Raw genomic sequence first — 25,023 nt, 5'->3', positions numbered from 1 at the left:
GCCTCATTTCTATCAGTCGCTGGCATGTTATTTGTGTCTTCCACTGTGAAGACCGACCCAAAAAACCTGTTCAGTTCATCAGCCATTTCCTCATCTCCCATTATTAAAACTCCCTTCTCATCCTCTAAAGGACCAATATTTATCTTAGCCACTCTTTTTTGTTTTATATATTTGTAAAAACTTTTACTGTCTGTTTTTATATTCTGAGCAAGTTTACTCTCATACTCTATCTTACTCTTCTTTGTAGCTTTTTTAGTAGCTTTCTGTTGGCCCCTAAAGATTTCCCAGTCCTCTAGTCTCCCACCAATTTTTGCCACTTTATATGCTTTTTCCTTCAATTTGATACTCTCCCTTATTTCCTTAGATAACCATGGTCGATTTTCCCTGTTTCTACCATCCTTCCTTTTTGTTGGTATAAACCTTTGCTGAGCACTGTGGAAAAATTGCGTGGAAGGTTCTCCACTGTTAGATAGATAGAGATAGATAGATAGAGAAATACAGCACAGAACAGGCCCTTCAGTCCACGATGTTGTGCCGAACATTTGTCCTAGGTTAATCATAGATCGTAGAATTTTGGACACTAAGGGCAATTTATCATGGCCAATCGACCCAACCTGCACATCTTTGGATTGTGGGAGGAAACCGGAGCACCCAGAGGAAACCCATGCACACACGGGGAGGATGTGCAGACTCCACACAGACAGTGACCCAAGCCAGAATCGAACCTGGGACCCTGGAGCTGTGAAGCAATTGTGCTATCCACAATGCTACCGTGCTGACCTTAAGAACAAATTAATCTACAATCCATTATTCTACCCTAATCCATCTACCTATCCAATAGCCGCTTGAAGGTCCCTAACGTTTCCGACTCAACTACTTCCACAGGCAGTGCATTCCATGCCCCCACTACTCTCTGGGTAAAGAACCTACCTCTGACATCCCCTCTATATCTTCCACCATTTACCTTAAATTTAATGGTTTGTTCCACCCGGGGAAAAAGTCTCTGACTGTCTACTCTATCTATTCCCCTGATCATCTTATAAACCTCTATCAAGTCGCCCCTCATCCTTCTCCGTTCTAATGAGAAAAGGCCTAGCACCCTCAACCTTTCCTCGTATGACCTACTCTCCATTCCAGGCAACATCCTGGTAAATCTCCTTTGCACCTTTTCCAAAGCTTCCACATCCTCACTGTTTGACCATAAAGTCTTTGCTCCCAGTCTACATTGGTTAGCTCTTTTCTCATCCCATTGTAATCTCCTTTGTTTCAGCACAAAACACTAGTGTTTGATTTTACCTTCTCACCCTCCGTCTGTATTTTAAGTTCCACCATATTGTGATCGCTCCTTCCGAGAGGATTCCTTTTTTAAAAATAAATTTAGAGTACCCAATTATTAGTATTATTTTTTCCAATTCAGGGGTAATTTAGTGTGGCCATTCTACCTAACCTGCAATCTTTGTGGGGGTGTGGGGGGGGCGAAACCAACGCAGACAGGGGGAGAATGTGCAAACTCCACACAGACAGTGTCGTAGGGCCGGGATTCAAACCCAGGTTCTCAGTGACGCATTCCCAGTGCTAACCACTGTGCCACCATGTTGCTCCTCCGAGAGGATCCCTAACTATGAGATCATGAATCAATCCGGTCTGGGGTTGGGGTGGAGCCGGGAGTGCAGGAGGCGAAAGAGGCCGGTGTGCTGGCCTTTGCGTCCCTAGTAGCCCGGCGAAGGATTTTGCTACAGTGGAAGGACGCGAGGCCCCCAAGCGTGGAGACCTGGATCAATGACATGGCGGGCTTTATTAAGCTTGAGAAGGTTAAATTCGCCCTGAGAGGATCGGTGCAAGGGTTCTTTAAACGGTGGCAACCTTTCCTCGACTTTCTGGCTCAACGATAGGGTACTGGGACAGTAGCAGCAGCAACCCGGGGTGGGGGGGGGGGGGGGGGCGTTGATTATGTTAGCTTATTTTATTTAAATTTGATTTAACTAATTTTAATTTATGGTTAAGTTCTCTTGTTTGGGGGGGGGGTGGGGGAATGTGACTCATGTGATGTTACGGTATGGGGGGAATTGTGGGTGTTATGGGGCTGTTAGTTGCATATTACTGCTTTTTGCTATACTTTTTGTTATATTTTCTGCAAAAAATTCCAATAAAAAAATTAAAAAAAAAAAAAAAAAATGAATCAATCCGGTCTCATTACACAGGACTAGATCTAGGACCTCTTGTTCCCTCGTAGGTTCCATTACATACTGTTCTAGGAAACTATTGCGGATACATTCTATAAACTCCTCCTCAAGGCTGCCTTGACCGACCTGGTTAAACCAATCGACATGTAGATTAAAATCCCCCATGATAACTGCTGTACCATTTCTTTTTTTTTAATAAACAATTTTATTGAGGTAGTTTTTGGCTTTATAAACAGTTACAGACATCATCAGAAAGGAAGCAAAAAAGGCAAAAATGTGCAAACATCCACGTACTTTCAATACTTCCACCGTAACATATTGCACAAGCCCGCTCCCCTCCCACCGGTACTACCCGCCATATTTTCCCTCCTACTCTACTCTACTCTACCCCCCCCCCCTCCCCCCTGCTGACGCTCACTCTCCCGCAAAGAAGTCAAAATAAATGGTTGCCACCTCCGGGTGAACCCCTGCACAGATCTCCTCAAGGCGAACTTAATTTTTTCCATCCCCAGGAAACTCGACATGTCCGCAAGCCACCACTCAGTCTTCGGGGGTTTTGAGTCCCTCCACCCCAATAATATTCGTCGCCGGGCTATCAGGGAAGCAAAGGCCAAAACATCGGCCTCTTTCTCCCCCTGGACGCCCGGGTCTTCCGAAACCCCAAAAATTGCCACCCCTGGACTCATCACCACCCTTGTTTTTAGCACCCGGGACATAGAACATAGAACATAGAACACTACAGCGCAGTACGGGCCCTTCGGCCCTCGATGTTGCGCCGACCTGTGAAACCATCTGAAGCCTATCTGACCTACACTATTCCATTTTCATCCATATGTCTATCCAGTGACCACTTAAATGCCCTTAAAGTTGGCGAGTCTACTACTGTTGCAGGCAGGGCGTTCCACACCCCTACTACTCTCTGAGTAAAGAAACTGCCTCTGACATCTGTCCTATATCTATCACCCTTCAATTTAAAGCTATGTCCCCTCGTGTTGGTCATCACCATCCGAGGAAAAAGACTCTCACTGTCCACCCTATCTAACCCTCTGACTATCTTATATGTCTCTATTAAGTCACCTCTCAGCCTTCTCCTCTCTAACGAAAACAACCTCAATTCCCTGAGCCTTTCCTCGTAAGACCTTCCCTCCATACCAGGCAACATCCTAGTAAATCTCCTCTGAACCCTTTCCAAAGCTTCCACATCCTTCCTATAATGTGGTGACCAGAACTGCACGCAGTACTCCAGGTGCGGCCACACCAGAGTTATGTACAGCTGCAGCATGACCTTGTGGTTCCGAAACTCAATCCCCCTGCTTATAAAGGCTAGCACACCATATGCCTTCTTAACAGCCCTATTAACCTGGGTGGCAACTTTCAGGGATTTATGTACCTGGATGCCGAGATCTCTCTGTTCATCTACACTACCAAGAATCTTGCCATTAGCCCAGTACTCTGCATTTCTGTTACTCCTTCCAAAGTGAACCACCTCACACTTTTCCGCATTAAACTCCATCTGCCACCTCTCAGCCCAGCTCTGCAGCTTATCTATGTCCCTCTGTATCCTATAACATCCTTCAGCACTATCCACAACTCCACCGACCTTCGTGTCGTCTGCAAATTTACTAACCCATCCTTCTACACCCTCTTCCAGGTCATTTATAAAAATGACAAACAGCAGTGGCCCCAAAACAGATCCTTGCGGTACACCACTAGTAACTGAACTCCAGGATGAACATTTGCCATCAACCACCACCCTCTGTCTTCTTTCAGCTAGCCAATTACTGATCCAAACCGCTAAATCACCTTCAATTCCATACTTCCTTATTTTCTGCAATAGCCTACCGTGGGGAACCTTATCAAACGCCTTACTGAAATCCATATACACCACATCAACAGCTTTACCCTGATCCACCTGTTTGGTCACCTTCTCAAAAAACTCAATAAGGTTTGTGAGACATGACCTACCCTTCACAAAACCGTGTTGAGTATCGCTAATCAACTTGTTCTTTTCAAGATGATTATAAACCCTATCTCTTATAACCTTTTCCAACATTTTACCCACAACCGAAGTAAGGCTCACAGGTCTATAATTACCAGGGTTGTCTCTACTCCCCTTCTTGAACAAGGGGACAACATTTGCTATCCTCCAGTCTTCCGGCACTATTCCTGTCGACAAAGACGACATAAAGATCAAGGACAAAGGCCCTGCAATCTCCTCCCTGGCTTCCCAGAGAATCCTAGGATAAATCCCATCTGGCCCAGGGGACTTATCTATTTTGACATTTTCTAAAATTGCTAACACCTCCTCCTTTTGAACCTCAATTCCATCTAGCCTGGTCGACTGAACCTGAGTATTCTCCTCGACAACATTGTCTTTCTCCAGTGTAAACACGGACGAAAAATATCCATTTAATGCTTCCCCTATCTCCTCTGATTCCACACACAACTTTCCACTACTATCCTTGATTGGCCCTAATCTTACTCTAGTCATTCTTTTGTTCCTGATATACCTATAGAAAGCCTTAGGGTTTTCCTTGATCCTATCCGCCAACGACTTTTCGTGTCCTCTCCTCGCTCTTCTTAACTCTCCCTTTAGGTCCTTCCTGGCTAACTTGTAACTCTCAAGTGCCCTAACTGAGCCTTCATGTCTCATGAAATGAAAATCGCTTATTGTCACGAGTAGGCTTCAATGAAGTTACTGTGAAAAGCCCCTAGTCGCCACATTCCGCCGCCTGTTCGGGGAGGCTGGTCCGGGAATCGAACCGTGCTGCTGGCCTGCTTGGTCTGCTTTAAAAGACAGCGATTTAGTTGAGTGAGCTAAACCAGCCCCTAAACCAGCCCCTAAACCAGCATCCTAACATAAGCCTTCTTCTTCCTCTTGACAAGTGCTTCAACTTCCTTAGTAAACCACGGTTCCCTTGCTCGACAACTTCCTCCCTGCCTGACAGGTACATACTTATCAAGGACACGCAGTAGCTGTTCCTTGAAAAAGCTCCACATTTCGATTGTACCCATCCCCTGCAGTTTCCTTCCCCATCCTATACATCCTAAATCTTGCCGAATAGAATCATAATTGCCTTTCCCCCAGCTATAATTCTTGCCTTGCGGTATATACCTATCCCTGCCCATTGCTAAAGTAAACATAACCGAGTTGTGATCACTATCACCAAAGTGCTCACCTACATCTAAATCTAACACCTGGCCGGGTTCATTACCCAGTACCAAATCCAATGTGGCCTCGCCCCTTGTTGGCCTGTCTACATACTGTGTCAGAAAACCCTCCTGCACACACTGCACAAAAGCTGACCCATCTATAGTACTCGAACTATAGTATTTCCAGTCAATATTTGGAAAGTTAAAGTCCCCCACAACAACTACCCTGTTACTCTCGCTCCTGTCAAGAATCATCTTTGCAATCCTTTCCTCTACATCTCTGGAACTATTCGGAGGTCTATAGACAACTCCCAACAGGGTGACCTCTCCTCTCCTGTTCCTAACCTCGGCCCATACTGCCTCAGTAGACGAATCCTCAAACGTCCTTTCTACCGCCGTTATACTTTCCTTGATTAACAATGCCACACCCCCCCCCTCTTTTACCATCTTCTCTGTTCTTACAGAAACATCTAAATCCTGGAACCTGCAACAACCATTCCTGTCCCTGCTCTACCCATGTCTCCGAAATCGCCACAACATCGAGATCCCAGGTACCAACCCATGCTGCAAGCTCACCCACCTCCGGATGCTCCTGGCGTTGAAGTAGACACACTTCAAACCAGCGTCCTGCTTGCCGGTGCCCTCTTTCGAACTTTTAACCCTATCCCTGACCTCACTACTCTCAACATCCTGTACACTGGGACTACAATCTAGGTTCCCATCCCCCTGCTGAATTAGTTTAAACCCCCCCGAAGAGCACTAGCAAATCTCCCCCCCCAGGATATTGGTACCCCTCTGGTTCAGGTGAAGACCATCCTGTTTGTAGAGGTCCCACCTACCCCAGAATGAGCCCCAATTATCCAGGAAACCAAAACCCTCCCTCCTGCACCATCCCTGTAGCCATGTGTTCAACTCCTCTCTCTCCTTATTTCTCACTTCGCTAGCACGTGGCACGGGTAACAACCCAGAGATAACAACTCTGTTTGTTCTAGCTCTCAGCTTCCACCCTAGCTCCCTGAATTTCTGTCTCAAATCCCCATCTCTCTTCCTACCTATGTCGTTGGTACCTATGTGGACCACGACTTGGGGCTGCTCCCCCTCCCCCTTAAGGATCCCAAAAACACGATCAGAGACATCACGAACCCTGGCACCTGGGAGGCAACACACCAACCGTGAGTCTCTTTTGTTCCCACAGAACCTCCTGTCTGTTCCTCTAACTATGGAGTCCCCAATGACAAGTGCTCTGTTCCTCTTCTCCCTTCCCTTCTGAGCAACAGGGACAGACTCTGTGGCAGAGACCTGTGCCCTATTGCTTACCCCTGGTAAGTTGTCCCCCGCAACAGTATCCAAAACGGTATACTTGTTATAGAGGGGAACGACCACAGGGGATCCCTGCACTGCCTGTCGGTTCCCTCTCCCTCCCCTGACGGTAACCCATCTACCTTCTTCTTTTACCTGAGGTGTGACTACCTCCCTATAACTCCTCTCAATAACCTCCTCCGCCTCCCGAATGATCCGAAGTTCATCCAGCTCCAGCTCCAGGTCCCTAACGAGGTTCTCGCAGATGTAGTCAGCAGGGACACTCGAGGTGACCCTTTCCTCCCACATTTTGCAGGAGGAACATTCAACTGCTCTAGCCTCCATTCCCACTAAACTAACTTCCCAACTACTGAAAAATAAAAATAAAAAACTTGTTAGTTTAGCAATCCGACGGACAGAACTTTTTTTTTTTTTGGTTAGAAGAGGAGGAGGATGGGTGGGAGACACTACGTAAGTAGTGTTTCGGGTAAAGCTGTCACTCGAGAACAGCCCCTTCACAAACCACCTTTGACTTACGCTGATCGTACTGCACGTATGCAAATCTCCCCGGAAGAGCCAATCAGAAGCTCTGCTCTGCTGCCCTCTGCTGGATGCTTGCCTTCACTCGAACTCCTCAGGTCACTTGCGCAGGTACACCTTCAACTTACGCTGACCGCACTGCACGTATGCAAATCTCCCCGGAACAGCCAATCAGAAGCTCTGCTCTGCTGCCCTCTGCCCTCTGTCTCCTGCAACATAATTACGTCCGCCCTCAGAGCCCGCAAGTGCGCGAACACCCGCGCCCTCTTAACCGGCCCATTCAGTCCCTTGACGTTCCAGGTGATCAGCCTGGTCGGGGGGCACATCCCACCCCCCCCACCCCGCCGGTCAGCCATAGCCTTTCTCGGGCCGGCCCCTGACCCGTGCGTCGCGCCCTTCCTGGCCCGCCCTATAGCTGCCTCCACCCTCGACCTCCTCTCTAGTGCCTATTTCAAGTCCCTCCCACGTCAGCAGAACAACCCCCCCCCCCCCTCCCCTAACCCCATCCCCCGATACCCCCACCCCTGCCATCTACTGGCTGTGACCTCCCCCCCCCCCCCCCCCACCTGACTCCCTTGCCTAGCCAATCTGCTAGCCCGGTGACTCAACACTCCGGCGCCTTCCTGTCTCATTCCCATTGTTTCACCGTCCTCCTCCCCACTCCCCGGTGCCCCATCCCCCTCTCCCACCCACTGGGGCAAGTCGGCTCCAGTGTCCTCCGCGAGCTGCACAAAAAGCCCAAACCAGCCCAAACAGGAAAAAACAGAAAAAAGCGGAAAAAGCACAAGAAAAACCCCCCCAAAAAACACCCCCCCCATTAGAAAAAAGAGAGACAACAAAAAAGGGTTAACCCCCCAAACCAATGTCCATGAACAAAGGAAAGAGTCCCAAATGTTCCGCTTGGCCCCTTTGGCCCAGCAAACCATTGAGCAGCAGTCCAGGCCCATTCGGCATTCCTTCCCCCGGCAATCCTCGGGCCCTAATTCGCGTCCTTGAGGCCTCCTTTCGGGACCAGCCCCAGGTCCCTCACAAAATCCATCGCTTCTTCGGGCTAGGCGAAGTAGTGGTGTTGACCCTGGTGCGTGACCCATAGGCGAGCCGGGAAAAGCAGACCAAACTTCACGTGCTTCTTGAACAGCACCTCCTTGACATTCTTAAAGGCTGCTCGCCGCCGAGCCACCTCCTGGCTTAGGTCCTGATAAATGCGGAGAACACTGTTGTTCCACGTGCTGCTCCTGGCGCTCTTTGCCCACTGCAGCACCCGCTCCTTGTCCACGAACCTGTGGAACCTAATCACCATCGGGCGGGGGGGTCCGCCCAGCCGCCCCTGCCTTGCCTGCACTCTGTGTGCCCCCTCCAGCTCCAGCGGTCGTGGAAAGGCTTCGGCCCCCATCAGCTGCTTCAGCAGGTCTGCTACAAACGCTGCAGCATCAGCTCCCTCCGCCCCCTCCGGGAGGCCGACCATCCTCAGATTGTTCCTGCGGACTCTATTCTCCAACTCCTCCACTCTGTCCAGCAATCTTCTCTGCCGCTCTTTCAGTCCGTCAACTTCTAGCGCCGCAACCGTTTGCGCATCCGCCTGCTCCTCCTCCGCCTCTCCCAGCTCCTTAACTTTAACATCCTGGACGTCCATCCTCTGGTTCAGCTGATCCACCGCTTTCTGGATTGGGTCCAAGCTGTCCTGCTTCAGCGCTTCAAAACTGGACTTCATTACCTGGAGCATGTTATCCAGCGCCTGCTGGATTGCTGAGTCCGGGTTCCGTGTGTCCGCCATCTTAGGTCCCAGGTAATTTTCTTCCGGTCCTTGTCTCTGTCCCTTTTTCTCCTTCTTCTTCTGCCTTCTGGACTCCCGCTGTTCCATATGCCGCAGCCCGCTCCTCAGCGCCTCCGCTGCCGCTTTCCTTCGCCCAGCTCCTTAAATTTTACCTTCTGGGCATCTGAAGTGGGTCCAAGTTGTCCTGCTTCAGCGACTCCAAAACTTTTTTTCTTCTCCTGGAGCAAGGAAGTTCCGTGGGTCCGCCATCTTGTCAGTTTCAGGTCAGTTTCCTCCGCTCCTTGCCTCTGTCTCTCTCTCTCTTCCCCTACCTGCTGGCCTCCCACGATTCCATCAGCTGCAACCCGCTCTCCCGCTCTCCAGCTCTTTCGCGGCAGCCTTTTAGCTGCTCCGTGGTCCCGCTATCGCGGGGAATCAGCCCCAAAGCCCCGCCGGAGTGAGAGCCCACCGGAGTGAGAGCCCGCCGAATGTGCGGCTCACTCAGGCATCGCCGCCACCGGAAGTCCTGCTGAACCATTTCTACATGCATCAGTTATTTCTTTGTTTATTGCCTGACCCACCATAACGTTACTATTTGGTGGCCGATAGACTACTCCTATCAGTGACTTTTTCGCCTTACTATTCCTGATTTCCACCCAAATGGATTCAACCTTATCCTCCATAGCACCGATGTCATCCCTTACTATTGCCCGGATGTCATCCTTAAATAACAGAGCTACATCCCCCTGATCTCTCTCGGGACAAGCTAAAGACCTTCCTCTCTACAGTCAGATTGACGAAAGGAAATTCAGCCCCGATGCTGGAGGCAAGGCCAGTGATTTAAAAACCATCTTTTAAATTCTGGCAGTGAGGACTTCAGTTTGATTCAGTGAGGCTGGTACTCCATCTGGTGGACACAAGTCAGAATTGCACAGAGCTGAGGGGAATCTGGGGCTGGATTCTCCAAAAATGGGGCTATGTCCCCGTTCACTGTGGACTTTTCTTCAAAAAGCCAAGAGTGATTCTCCTACCTGCAGGCGGCTGGCAGGACCGTGGAGTGCTTCACGCAGCTCTGGCTATGGATACAGGCCCCGTACTTCCGTTCGAGAGACCGCACACGGCAGTGGTCTGCAGCGACCAAGCTGTGCGCGATGGGAGGCTCGGACTGCGCACCGTCATGGACCGTCATGGACAAAGTTTTTTTTAAATAAATTTAGCGTACCCAATTATTTTTTTCCAATTAAGGGGCAATTTAGCGTGGCCAATCCGCCCAACCTGCACATCTTTGGGTTGTGGGGACGAAACCCACACAGACACGGGGAGAATGTGCAAACTCCCCACGGACAGTGACCCGGGGCCGGGATTCGAACCCAGGTCCTTAGCGCCATAGGCAGCAATGCTAACCACTGCGCCACCGTGCTGCCCAGTCATGGACAATGTTGCCCCCCCCCCCACCGAGATGGTGGCCGCCTGCAGATCTGAGTCGCCCGATCGCTGCCCCGCCCCCCACCAGGGTAGCCGCGGACTGAGTCTGCAGCCTCCACCCGAGGGTCCCGACCGGCATTACCTGGTTAGAACCACGGCATTGCCTGGAGAATCGCCGGGGGGGGGGCTTCTGTCAATGGACCCCTGCTATGCCGCATAATCCGTACGGGAGCAGCACCAGCCATGATCCCCGCGTCAAAATGGATCCTCCGTCCCCGCACCAAACACAATTTCAGTTGAGGGCTGAGGAGAATCCAGCCCCTTCTCTGTGAAATCCAATCCTATTGAAAACAGATGCTAGAAGATCCAAACCAAACAATGGCTTCCATCACCACCGGTAAATACTGTTACATCAGCAGCGAAGATTCTCATCCCGTTCAATCCCCATTATTTTAATCTTTCCCTTTCCCAATGTGTGTGTGTCTTGTGTGTGGGTAGAGGGTGGGATGGTGTTAGGGGAGTAATTAGATTAGCAAACTGATGCACCATCAATTGGACTCAAGTCGTGAAGTAGTTCCAAACAACAGGCTTTAATACACGTGTGCCCGGCAGTAGACGCACAGAGAAAGGCCGACTGCCAGCCGGTACGGGTTCTTATACCCTGCCTCATAGGCGGAGCTACCAACCTCTCAGCCAATCGGCGGGTAGTCACATGACTAGCCTCAGCCAATTGGCAGCGAATCATCTGCACCAATGGCAGCATGGTTCTACGGTACCGTAATCTCCCTAGTCATACTACCGCATTCACCCCTTGTGGAGAAAGAAGCGGAGGGGGGGCGGGGGGGGGGGGGGGGGTGCCCCGTAAGACTGGTAGTATGACTAGAGTTAATTCAAGTTGTACTGAGGTATCTATGGCTGCCCACTGGCCCGCGACGAACATGCAAGAAAACAATATCACCGCACACAGTGTACAAGCGAACAACAAGTTAAAAAAACCGAAAACGAAACATGCAAGGGACATGTGCACGAACGCAAAGAGTCCATAAAGTCCATCAGAACATCAAATTGACTCGATCAGCCGGGTGGGTGCCTTCGATGTCCTGCTGGACCTGCGCAGCGGTGCCGGTGATGTTGGAGCGGTGGTCGTCCGTGACTCCGGGAGCTGTGGCCGTGTGTCCATACCCCTGGTTGGTGCTAGTGATGACTGGGCCAGGGGAGGGGGTTCCTGTGCGCTGGGTTGCGGGGGCGCTGGGGGTGGTTGGGACTGGAGGGGGGGTGCTGGTGCTGGGGGTTGCAGCCGCACTCCGGCGGGTACCAGGTCCCGGAGGGAGACCGTGTCCTGTTGCCCATCGGGATACTCCACGTACGAGTACTTTCGGTCACTCGTGCGGATGGGGAGCTGGTGATAGGCGGACTTAAGGCCCACCGTGGAAAAGACTTTGTACTGCGCGATCCTGTTAACCAGGTCGGAGATACGGGGGAGAGGATACGCGTCCAGCTGCGTAAACCTGTTGATGGTCTGACTGTAGTCAATGACCATCCGGTTTTTCTCCCCAGTCCTAACCACCAGCACTTGGGCTCGCCAGGGGCTGTTGCTGCCCTCTATGACTCCTTCCTTCAGCAGCCTTTGGACCTCGGACCTGATGAAGGACCGGTCCTGGGAACTGTACCGTCTGCTCCTGGTAGCGACGGGTTTGCAATCCGGGATGAGGTTTGCAAACAGGAAAGGGGGGTCGACCTTGAGGGACGCGAGGCAGCAGACAGTAAGGGGGGGGGGGGGAAATAGGGCCGCCGAATTTGAAGGTTAAGCTCTGCAGGTTGCACTGGAAGTCCAGTCCTAAAAGTGCCGGTGCGCAGAGGCGGGGAAGGATGAGGAGTTTATAGTTTTTAAAAACCCTCCCCTGGACCGTGAGTTCCGCTACGCAGCACCCGGTGATTTGGATTGAGTGCGAACCAGAGGCCAGAGCGATTTTGTGTTTGACTGGGTGAATGGGGAGCGCGCAGCGTCTTACCGTGTCGGGGTGGACGAAACTCTCTGTGCTCCCAGAGTCCAGTAGGCAGCTCGTCTAATGGCCGTTGAGGAGGATCTGTGTGGTCGCCGTGGAAAGCGTGCATGGCCGTGATTGATCCAGCGTCACTGCGGCGAGTCGTGGCAGGAACTCAGAGTCGTCATCCATCATGGAGTATTCATTTGCGGGGTCCTCCAGGACGATCCAAGATGGCGGCGCCCGAGGCTCGCTCGTGGAGTCGGGCCCAAAATGGCGGCGCCCGTGGATCACTCATGGCGGTGGGGGATGGAGGCAGTGAGGTCCGCGGGCTGCACGGGGCCCTAGAGGAGTGCAGGGGGTGGGACCCGCGGTTGCTGTTCAGGACGGCAGCGGCCGATTTGGATTGACAGACGGCCGCAAAGTGGCCCTTCTTGCCGCAGCTTTTACAGGTTGCTGTGCGGGCCGGGCAGTGCGGGCGGGGGTGCTTGGCCTGACTGCAAAAGTAGCAGCGGGGACCGTGGGATTATCGGGGCGTCCCACGGCGCAGGTCTGGGGGGGGATCAGAGTCGGCGCGGGTGAGGGGGTCACGTGCCACGCTGCCCAAGGGGCCGCCACGCGGCTGGGGGCATATGCGTGGGCATTGCGGACCAAGGAGGATGCGAGGGTCCGTGCCTCAGCGAGGTTTAAGGTGTCCTTTTCCAGAACCCTCTGGCATATCTGGGATGATTACATGCCCGCGACGAAGCGTCCCTGATCAAGAGTTCGGTGTGCTCCGCTGCAGTGACTTGCGGGCAGGCGCAATTTCTCCCCAGGACAATGAGGGCCCGATAGAATTCGTCGAGGGACTCACCGGGGAATTGTTGCCTCGTAGTCAGGACGTGCTGCGCGTAGACCTGATTCACTGGCCTGATGAAATGGCCCTTCAGCAGATCCATAGCGGCATCATAGTCCAGTTCATCCTCTATCAGGGAGTAGACGGCAGTGCCCACGCACGAGTGGAGAATGTGGAGTTTCTGTTCCCTTGTTGGGTGGTTCTCTGCTGTGGTGAGGTAGCTGTTGAAACATGCCAGCCAATGTTTAAACGTTGCTGACGCGTTTGTAGAATGCGGGCTGATGCGGAGGCAGTCTGGCTTGATCCGTAGCTCCATTTCAAAATTCTAGTGTATTAAATTGATGCACCATCAATTGGATTCAAGTCGTGAAGTAGTTCCAAACAACAGGCTTTAATACACGTGTGCCCGGCAGTAGAAGTACAGAGAAAGGCCGACTGCCAGCCAGTACGGGTTCTTATACCCCACCTCGTAGGCGGAGCTACCATCCTCTCAGCCAATCGGTGGGTAGTCATATGACTAGCCTCAGCCAATAGGCAGAGAGGCACACGTTGCTGACGCATTTGTACCATGTGGGCTGATTGACTGAGCCAATGGGCAGCGAGTCTTCTGCACCAGTGGCAGCATGGTTCTAAGGTACCGTAATCTCCCTAGTCATACTACCACACAGACCATTGATGAAGCAGCTGAAGATAGTTGGGGCCGAGGACCCTACCCTGAGGGACTCCTGCAGTGATGTCCTGGGGCTGAGATGATTGACCTCCAACCACCACAACCATCCTCCTCGGTGCCGGGTATGACTCCAACCAGCGGAGAGTTTCCCCCTGATTCCCATTGACTCCAGTTTAGCTCAGGCTGCTTGATGTCAAACTCAGTCGAATGCTGGATTGATGTCAAGGGCAGTCACTCTCCCCTCACCTCTGGCATTCAGTTCCATGTTTGAACCAAGGCTGTAATGGGGTCAGGAGCTGAGTGACCCTGGCGGAACCCAAACTGAGCATCCGTAATTTCTTTTAAATTTTAATTTGTTTCTGGGATGTGGGCGTCGCTGCCCATCCCTAGTTACCCTTTATAAGGTGGTGGTGAGCTGCCTTCTAGAACCACTGCAGTCCCTGAGGAATAGGTGAGCAGGTTATATTGCAGTTCTAAAAGAATGCTTCCATACATGGAGCTTAAATACAGCTGATACAGTACTAATGATGCGACATTTAATAAAACAACATTTGAAAACATTTGTGCATTTTGTTAGGATCCGTCTGTGTCGTGTAGGTTTAAAATAAAGATAAAAGGGAAATGAGTATTATGCCCTATTATGCTGAGTAAGTGCCGCTATTGATGACTCCTTCCATCACTTTGCTGATGGTGGAGAGTAGACTGATAGGGCAGTAATTGGCTGGGTTGGATTTGTCCTGTTTCTTGTGAACAGGACACTCCTGGGCAATTGTCCCTGACTCCGTCACGTGCAGGAAGTGTGTCCGACTGCAGCTCCTGTTAGACCGCTTGACGGCTCTGGAGCTGCGGATGGACTCACTTTGGAGCATCCGCGATGCTGAGGAGGTCGTGGATAGCACGTTTAGCGAGTTGGTCACACCGCAGGTGAAGGTTACTGAGGGAGATAGAAAATGGGTGACCAAAAGACAGAGCAAGAGTAGGAAGGCAGTGCAGGTGTCCCCTGCGGTCATCTCCCTGCAAAACAGATATACCGCTTTGGATACTGTTGAGGGAGATGGCTCCCCAGGGGAAGGCAGCAGCAGCCAGGTTCATGGCACCGTGGCTGGCTCTGCTGCACAGCAGGGCAGGAAGAAGAATGGCTGGGCTATAGTGATAGGGGACTCGATCGTAAGGGGAATAGACAGGCGGTTCTGTGGACGCAATCGAGACTCCAGGATGGTATGTTGCCTCCCTGGGGCAAGGGTCAAGGATGTCTCGGAGCGGCTGCAGGACATTCTGGGGGGGGGGGGGGGGGGAGGGTGAACAGCCAGCTGTCGGGGTGCACATAGGCACCAATGATATAGGTAAAAAACAGGATGAGGTTCGACGTGCTGAATTTAGGAAGTTAGGAGTTAAACTAAAAAGTAGGACCTCAAAGGTAGTAATCTCAGGATTGCTACCAGTGCCACGAGCTAGTCAGAGTAGGAATGTCAGGATAGATAGGATGAATGTGTGGTTTGAGGGATAGAGCAAGAGGGAGGGATTCAAATTCCTGGGGCATTGGAACCGGTTCTGGGGGAGGTGGGACCAGTACAAACCGGACGGTCTGCACCTGGGCGGGACTGGAACCAATGTCCCGGGGGAGTGTTTGCTGGCGCTGTTGGGGAAGGTTTAAACTAATGTGGCAGGGGGATGGGAACCGATGCAGGAAGTCGGAGGGAAGTAAGGTGGGGACAGAAACAAAAGGCAGTAAAGGGAAAAGTGGAAGGCAGATAAACCAGGGACAAAAATCATAAAGGGCAGCATGATAGCATAATGGTTAGCACAATTGCTTCACAGCTCCAGGGTCCCAGGTTTGATTCCCGGCTTGGGTCACTATCTGTGCAGAATCTGCACGTTCTCCCCGTGTGTGCGTGGGTTTCCTCCGGGTGCTCCGGTTTCCCCCCACAGTCCAAAGATGTGCGGGTTAGGTGGATTGGCTGTGATAAATTGTCCTTTGTGTCCAAAATTGCCCTTAGTGTTGGCTGGGGTTACTGGGTTATGGGGATAGGGTGGAGGTGTGAGCTTGGCTAGGGTGCTCTTTCCAAGAGCTGGTGCAGACTCAATGGGCCGAATGGCCTCCTTCTGCACTGTCAATTCTATGATTACATCATAATTCTAAAAGGGCAATAAATGTAAAAAAAACAAGCCTGAAGACTCTGTGTCTCAATGTGAGGAGCATTTATAATAAGATTGATGAATTAACTGCGGGCTGCCAACCATTAACGGATATAATGTAGTTGGGATCACAGAGACCAGGCTCCAGGGTGACCAAGGACAGGAACTCAACATCCAGGGGTATTCAATATCCAGGAAAGATAGAAGGAAAGGAAAGGGATGCGGGGTAGAGTTGCTGGTTAAAGAGGAGATTAACACAATAATAAGAAAGGACATTAGCCTGGACGATGAGGAATCTGTATTGGTGGAGCTGAGGAACATCAAAGGGCAAAAACATTTGTGGGAGTTATGTACAGACCACCAAACAATAGTTGTGAGGTTGGGGATAGCATCAAACAGGAAATTAGAGATGTGTGCAGTACGGGTACAGCAGTTATTATGGGTGACTTTAATCTGCATATTGATTGGGCTGATCACACTGGTAGCAATGCAATTGGAGGAGGATTTCCTGGAATGCAGAGGGATGGTTTTCTCGACCAATATGTCGAGGAACCAACTAGACAGCCGGCCATCCTAGACTGGGTATTGTGCAATGAGAGAGGATTAATTAGCAACGTTGTGGTGTGAGATCCTTTAGGGAAGAGTGACCATAATATGGCAGAATCCTTTATTAAGATGGAGAGTGACACAAATAAGTTTGAGACTAAGGTCCTGAACTTAAAGAAAGCTGAGTTTGATGGTGTGAGACGTGCATTGGCTAGGATAAGCTGGCAAAGGATACTTGAGGAATTGCCGGAGGATAGGCAACGGCAGACATTTAAAGAACACATGGATGACCTTCAACAATTGTATATCCCTGTCTGGCGCAAGAGTAAGACGGGGATGGTGGCTCAACCATGGCCAACAAGGGAAACCAGGGATAGTGTTAAAGCCAAAGACAAGGCATATAAATTGGCCAGAGAAAGCAGCAAGCCTGCGGACTGGGAGAAATTTAAAATGCAGCAGAGGGGAGGGCGAAGGGTTTAATTCAGAAAGGGAAAATAGAATACAAGAGTAAGCTTGTAGAAAACGTAAAAACTGACAGCAGAAGCTTTGATAGATATTTGTAGATAAAAGGACTGGTGAAGGCAAATGTAGGACCCTTACAGTTAGAATCAGGTGAATTCATAATGGGCAAAGAGTCGGCAGACCAGTCGAACAAATACCTTAGATCCGTCTTCACTAAGGAGCACACAAATAACCTTCCGGAAATACTCGGGGTCAGAGGGTCCACATGAAGGAGGAACTGAAGGAAATCCTTATTCATCAGGAAATTATATTGGGTAAATTGATGGGATTTAAACCCGTTAAGTCCCCAGGGTCTGATGCTCTGCATCCTGGGGTACTTAAGGAAGTGGCCCTAGAAATAGCGGAAACATTGGTGATCATTTTCCAGCATTCTATACACTCTGGAAGAGTTCCAATGGATTGGAGGGTAGCTAATGTAACCCCACTTTTTTAAAAAAGAGGGAGAGAAAACGGGGAATTATAGACCGGTTAGCCTGACATCAGTGGTGGGGAAAGTGCTGGAGTCAATTATTAAGGATGAAATAACAGCATTTGGAAAGTGGGGCAGGATTGGTCCAAGTCAGCATGGATTCACTGAAGGGAAATCATGCTTGACAAATCTTCTGGAAGTTTTTGAGGATGTGACCAGCAGAGTGGACAAGAGTGAACCAGTGGATGTTGTGCATCTGGACTTTCAAAAAGTTTTTGGCAAGGTCCCACACAAGAGATTAGTGAGCAAAATTTAAGCTCATGGTATTGGGGGTAATGTATTGATGTGGATAGAGAACTGGTTGGCAGACAGGGAGCAGAGAGTGGGAATAAAAGGGTTCTTTTCAGAGTGGCAGGCAGTGACCAGTGGGTTACTGCAGGGTTCAGTGCTGGGACTCCAGCTGTTCACAATATATATTAATGATTTGGACAGAGGAATTGCAAAATCTCCAAATTTGCAGATGACACTAAGCTTGGTGGCAGTGTGCGCTGTGAGGAGGATGCAAAGAGATTGCAGGGTGACCTGGGCAGGCTGGCTGAGTGGGCAAATGCGATATAATGTGGGTAAATGTGAGGTTATCCACTTTGGTGGCAAAAACAGGAAGGCAGATTATCTGAATGGTGGCAGTTTAGGAAAAGGAGAAGTGTAACGAGACCTGGGTGTCACGGTGGAACAGTCGCTGAAGGTTGACATTCGGGTACAGCAGGTGGTGAGGAAAGCTAATGACACATTGGCCGAGTCACACGAGCATGTACCGCGTACCTGGTACATACTCGTGCGACTCGGCCAATGTTGTCTACCTCATACGCTGCAGGAAAGGATGTCCCGAAGCGTGGTACATTGGCGACACCATGCAGACACTGCGACAACGGATGAACGGACATTGCACGACAATCGCAAAGCAGGAATGTTCCCTTCCAGTCGGGGAACATTCAGCAGTCAAGGGCATTCAGCCTCTGATCTCCGGGTAAGCGTTCTCCAAGGCGGCCTTCAGGACGCACGACAACGCAGAGTCGCCGAGCAGAAACTTATAGCCAAGTTCCGCACACATGAGTGCGGCCTCAATCGGGACCTGGGATTCATGTTGCATTACATTCACCCCCCCACCATCTGGCCTGGGCTTGCAAAATCCTACCAACTGTCCTGGCTTGAGACAATTCACACCTCTTTAACCTGGGGTTACCCCTATCACTGGATCTGTAAAGACTGAATTACCCGCAAATGCTCGAATTCTAAGCATTGTCTTTTTTTTGGAAAATATTTTGATTGGCTTTTCTCATATTTATAAACAGTTGCTACTTATAGATAGATAGAGAAATACAGCACAGAACAGGCCCTTCGGCCCACAATGTTGCGGCGAACTTTTGTCCTAGGTTAATCATAGAATTTTGGACACCCAACCTGCACATCTTTGGACTGTGGGAGGAAACCGGAGCACCCGGAGGAAACCCACGCACACACGTGGAGGATGTGCGGACTCCACACAGACAGTGACCCAAGTCAAAATCGAACTTGGGACCCTGGAGCTGTGAAGCAATTGTGCTATCCACAATGCTACCGTGCTGTCCTTAAGAAGTTAACCTACACTCCATTATTCTACCCTAATCCATGTACCTATCCAATAGCCGCTTGAAGGTCCCTAACGTTTCCGACTCAACTACTTCCACAGGCAGTGCATTCCATGCCCCCACTACTCTCTGGGTAAAGAACCTACCTCTGACATCCCCCCTATATCTTCCACCATTTATCTTAAATTTATGTCCCCTTGTAATGGTGTGTTCCACCCGGGGAAAAAGTCTCTGACTGTCTACTCTATCTATTCCCCTGATCATCTTATAAACCTCTATCAAGTTGCCCCTCATCCTTCTCCGTTCTAATGAGAAAAGGCCTAGCACCCTCAACCTTTCCTCGTATGACTTACTCTCCATTCCAGGCAACATCCTGGTAAATCTCCTTTGCACCTTTTCCAAAGCTTCCACATCCTTCCTAAAATGAGGCGACCAGAACTGCACACAGTACTCCAAATGTGGCCTGACCAAGGTTTTGTACAGCTGCATCATCACCTCACGGCTCTTAAATTCAATCCCTCTGCTAATGAACGCTAGCACACCATAGGCCTTCTTCACAGCTCTATCCACTTGAGTGGCAACTTTCAAAGATCTATGAACATAGACCCCAAGATCTCTCTGCTCCTCCACATTGCCAAGAACCCTACCGTTAACCCTGTATTCTGCATTCACATTTGTCCTTCCAAAATGGACAACCTCACACTTGTCAGGGTTAAACTCCATCTGCCACTTCTCAGCCCAGCTCTGCATCCTATCTATGTCTCTTTGAAGCTGACAACAGCCCTCCTCACTATCCACAACTCCACCAATCTTCGAATCATCTGCAAATTTACTGACCCACCCTTCAACTCCCTCATCCAAGTTGTTAATGAAAATCACAAACAGCAGAGGACCCAGAACTGATCCCTGCGGTACGCCACTGATAACTGGGCTCCAGGCTGAATATTTGCCATCCACCACCACTCTGTCTTCTATCGGTTAGCCAGTTTGTTATCCAACTGGCCAAATTTCCCACTAACATTTTTCTTGCCCGCGCTAATTTGCTTTATTTTACAGAGGGGTTTGTTTTGTCCTTCATTTGACTTGGTGCACGTAAATTTTGCTGCCCTCTGGATCGGTCTATGATATCCCCCCTCCCCCCCCACCCCCATTGGCTTCAGCACTCTTCTCTTCTCTTCTGATTTCCCCATTCTCCACCCCCCCCCCCCCCCCCCTTTGGTTCTTCATCTTTTTTCTTCCCTGGCTTACTCCTCGTTGCTGCCTCGAACAGATTTTGGAACAGGCCGACAAACTGCCCCCAAGTATCCAGGAAGCCTTCCTCTGACCCTCGGATGGTGAACTTAATCTTCTCCAGGTGGAGAAATTGCGAGAGGTCAGCGAGCCAGTCTGCAGCTTTGGGTGGTGCTGCTGATCGCCAGCCGAGCAGGATTCTCCGGCGTGCGATTAGGGAAGCGAAAGCCCCCCTTCCCCATGTGTAGCTCTGGCTTCTCCGATACCCCGAAGATTGTCACTATTGGGCATGGCTCCACCCTCACCCCCACAACCTTGGACATTGCCTTGGAGAAGGCTGTCCAGAACCCAGCAAGCTTGGGGCAAGCCGAGAACATGTGGGTGTGATTGGCCGGGCCCCTCTGGCACCGCTCACATTTATCCTCCACCTCCGGGAAGAACCTGCTCATTCGGGTTCTGGTCAGGTGCGCTCTGTGCATCACTTTGAGCTGCATTAGGCTGAGCCTTGCGCAGGAGGAGGTGGAGTTGGCCCTGCTCAGTGCTTCACTCCAGAGTCCCCATCCTACCTCTGTCCCCAGTTCATCCTCCCATTTCTGTCTGGTCTTGTCCAGTAGTGTTTGAGCTCTGTCCAGTAGCTGTCCGTATATTTTCCCACAGAGCCCCCCCTTCTCGCTGCTTGTGCTTATCAGGTCCTCGAGTAGTGTGCTTTCTGGGGCCCCAGGGTACCCTACTGTCTCTTTGTGCAGGAAGTGGTTTATTTGGAGGTGTCTCAATTCCTGTCCTCTTGATAGTTTCCGCTTTCTCGTCAGTTCGTCCAGTGTCTCCAGTCTGCGCCCTACGTAGACGTCCCCGACCGTCAGTGTGCCCCCGTCCCGCCTCCATCTTTTGAAGGTGGTGTCTAGCATGGCTGGGGGGGGGGGGGATCTGTGATTACAGCAGATGGGGGCCATAAGGGACATTTTGGTTATCCCTAAGTGCTGTCTCAACTGGGTCCACATTCTCAGCGTGGCCGCTACCACTGGGCTGGTTGTGTACCTTGCTGAGGGGGATGGGAGTGCTGCTGTAGCCAGGGCCCGGAGGGTTGTTCCTTTACAGGATGCCTCCTCCATTTATACCCAATCTGTGTCGGGTTCTTGTACCCATCCCCTCACTCTTTCTGCTGTTGATGCCCAGTGGTAGTATTGTAGGTTCGGCAGAGCCAGGCCCCCTCTGACTTTCCCTCTTTGCAGTGTCGGTTTGGGAATTCTCGGGTTCTTGCCCTCCCCCCCCCCCCCCCCCCCCCCACACAAACGCCGTGATTAGCCTGTCTATGTTTTGGAAAAAAGCCTTGGGGATGAAGATCGGGATGGATCTAAACAGGAAGAGGAACCTTGGCAGTACGTTCATCTTGATCGTCAGCACTCTCCCCGCCAGGGAGAGTGGGAGTGGGCCGTACCGTTGAAGGTCTTTTCTTACTTCCTCCACCAGGCTGGTCAGGTTCCACTTGTGGATGTGTCCCGTCTCTGGTTATCTGGATCCCCAGGTAGCGGAATCTGTTCTGGGCCATTTTGAACGGGAGCCCTTCAGCTCTGTCCCTCCCCCTTTTGGGTTCACTGGGAATGTCTCGCTATTGCCCAGGTTAAGTTTGTAGCCCGAGAAGGTTCCAAACTCTTTCAGTATTTGCAGTATTGCCTCCAGTCCCTCCTGTGGCTTCGAGACATAGAGGAGCAGGTCATCTGCATAGAGTGAAGCTCTGTGCTCTCTGTCTCCTCTCCGGATTCCCTTCCAGCTTTTCGCATCCCGCAGGGCTATCGCCAGGGGTTCGATCGCTAGCGCGAACAAGAGTGGGGACAGGGGGCAGCCCTGTCTTGTTCCTCTCTGTAGCTGGAAGTATTCAGAGCCGGTGATTGATGTGTTATCTGTATTGGTCTAACATCGACTGCAACTGGATGCAGTAAAATGAGAAACAGGCTTCCGACACAGGAGATGGTCCAACACTGTTTTATTGAACCTGTTGATTGCTGTACATAATCTGCTGTGGGTTGACACTCCATTAACCTAACTGATTACCTCCTACTGGCTTGATCAGACTAGCTCTCTACCACATGGTGATGATGTTCATTGGCCTGTGCACTGCGACTATCTCCCTAGCCGTGTCCTGTGAGAGAGAGAGAGCCTTAATGCCCTGTGGGCTTTATAGTGGTGGTGTCCTGTCTGGTCATTGGTTGTTCTGTGTCGTGTGTGTTCATTGGTTATCCTGTGTGTCAATCACTGCCTGTCTGTATCTCATGATATACATGAGTGGATATTATGACAGTGGTGTGAGTTCGGACACTCGCTTCGGGAGTGTTGTATTGGAGTCTCACCCAGGTGGTGAATCCCGCTCCGAGCCCAAACCGCTCCAGTACCTCCAGGAGGTATTTCCATTCGACTCTGTCGAAGGCCTTTTCTGCGTCCAGGGAGACGATCACCTCTGGTGTTCTCTCCCGGCGGTGGGGGGGGGGGGGGGGGGGGGGGGGGGGGTCATTATCACATTCAGCAGCCGCCTGATGTTCGCTGTGAGCTGCCTACCCTTGACAAAGCCCGTTTGGTCCTCTGCGACCACCTCTGGTACGCAGACCTCCAGCCTTTTGGCCAGGACCTTTATGAGTATTTTCCCATCCACGTTCAGCAGTGAAATGGGTCTGTATGACCCACATTCCATCAGGTCTTTATCTTTTCTGGGTATCAGTGAGATTGCGGCCTGTGCTAGCGTTGGGGGGCAGGGTGCTCCCTGCCAGTGAGTCCGTGAACATGTCCCTTGGGTGTGGGGCCAGGACTGGTGCGAATTGTTTGTAAAAGTCCGCCGGGAAGCCGTCGGGTCCCGGTGCCTTCCCCGCCTGCATGGAGCTGATGCTCTCCATGATTTCTCCCAGGTCTATTGGTGCTTCCAGCTCCCCCTGTCTGTCTTCCCCCCACCACTGGCAGTTCCAGTCTGTCTAGGAACTGTTTCATCCCCGCACCCCCGTCGGGGGGCTCGGAGGTGTACAGACCCAGTAGAAGGTCTTGAATGGCCAATTGACCTCCTTTGGCTCTGTTACCAGTCTGCTCAGTGGGGGGGGTTTAGCAGCCGCGCCCCCGCTCGGTGGGGGGGGGGGGGGGGGGGGGTTAGCAGCCGCGCCCCCGCTCGGTGGGGGGGGGGGGGGGGTTAGCAGCCGCGCCCCCACTCGGTGGGGGGGGGGGGGGGGGTTAGCAGCCGCGCCCCCCGCTCGGTGGGGGGGGGGGGTTAGCAGCCTCGCCCCCGCTCGGTCGGGGGGGGGGGGGGGGTTTAGCAGCCTCGCCCCCGCTCGGTCGGGGGGGGGGTTTAGCAGCCTCGCCCCCGCTCGGTCGGGGGGGGGGGGGGGGTTTAGCAGCCTCGCCCCCGCTCGGTCGGGGGGGGGGGGGGGGGGGGTTTAGCAGCCTCGCCCCTGCTCGGTGGGGGGGGGGGGTTAGCAGCCGCACCCCCGCTCAGTGGGGGGTTAGCAGCCGCGCCCCCGCTCGGTGGGGGGGGGGGTTAGCAGCCGCACCCCCGCTCAGTGGGGGGTTAGCAGCCGTTATCTTTATCCTGCACTATCTCCCTCGTGGCTGCCTGCTTTCTCAGCTGGTAAGAAGTCTTACACCAGGTTAATGTCCAACATGTTTGTTTCAAACACAAGCCTCAGGAAGGAGCAGTGCTCCGAAAGCTCGTGTTTGAAACAAACCTGTTGGACTTTAACCTGGTGTTGTGCTCACCCCAGTCCAACGCCGGCATCTCCACATCTCAGCTGGTGAGCCAATAGGCGGCCAGCCTTGTCTCCGTGTTTGTAGAAGGTGCCCCGTGCCTGGCAGAGTTGGTACACTCCTTTCCCAGTGGATAGCAGGTTAAAGTCCATTTGCAGCTTTTTCCTCTCCGCCAACAGCTCTACAGTCCGGGCCTCGGAGTATTTTCTATCGACTTCCAGGATGGAGTCCACTAGCTGTTGACCGGCCACCCTCTCTTCCCTATCTCTCCTTGCTTTGGGGGCTATGATCTCTCCTCTGATCATGGCCTTCAATGCCTCCCACAACCTGGAGGGTGAGGCCTCCCCGTTTTGGTTGTTACTAACGTAATCGCCTATGACCTGCGATATTTTTTGGCAGAAAGCCTTGTCGGCCAGGAGGTCCGTGTCCAGCCTCCACGTGGGGCGCTGGGCCCGGCCTGTCTCCAACCTCACATCCATATAGTGTGGAGCGTGGTCGGAGATAACGATCGCGGAGTAGCCCGTTCCCGTGATCCCTGGAAGCACCGATTTCCCCAGTGTAAAGAAGTCGATACGGGTCTATACCTTGTGCACCTGCGAAAACAACGAGAATTACTTTTCTCCCGGGTGCTGGAACCTCCATGGGTCCAGCGCCCCACCTGTTCCATGAAGGCCCCTAGCTCCCTAGACATGCCCGTTCTGGGGTTTGATCGGTCGGTCAGTGGGTCCAGCAAGCAGTTAAAGTCACCCCCCCCCCCCCCCCCCCCCCCCCCATAATCAGTCGGTGTGTGTCAAGGTCGGGGAGTTCCGCCATGGTCTTCTTTATGAATTCTGTGTCGTCCCAGTTGGGAGGGTACACATTTACCAGTACGACAGGTGCCCCTCCCAGGACACCGCTGACCATGACGTACTGTCCCCCTGGGTCCGTAACCGTCCTGGTCTCAGTCAATCTCATCCTCTTGCTGATGAGTATGGCCACCCCCCTCGCCCTCA

At 51.8% G+C, this 25,023-nt stretch overlaps 1 protein-coding gene across 1 annotated transcript in view; it reads left to right on the top strand.

Moving 5' to 3' along the window:
- LOC119969962 (excitatory amino acid transporter 1-like) overlaps positions 1-25,023 on the top strand; it is a 201,027-nt gene that overhangs the window by 82,087 nt on the left and 93,917 nt on the right. The window contains 1 exon segment of the mRNA XM_038803929.1: positions 16,617-16,827. Within this exon segment, the coding sequence (XP_038659857.1) occupies positions 16,617-16,827 (211 nt within the window).

Source organism: Scyliorhinus canicula, chromosome 8 (genome assembly GCF_902713615.1).
Source record: "Scyliorhinus canicula chromosome 8, sScyCan1.1, whole genome shotgun sequence".
NCBI lineage: Eukaryota > Metazoa > Chordata > Chondrichthyes > Carcharhiniformes > Scyliorhinidae > Scyliorhinus > Scyliorhinus canicula.
Note: the sequence above shows the minus strand (reverse complement) of the source record. Positions and strands in the feature narration are given on the sequence as shown.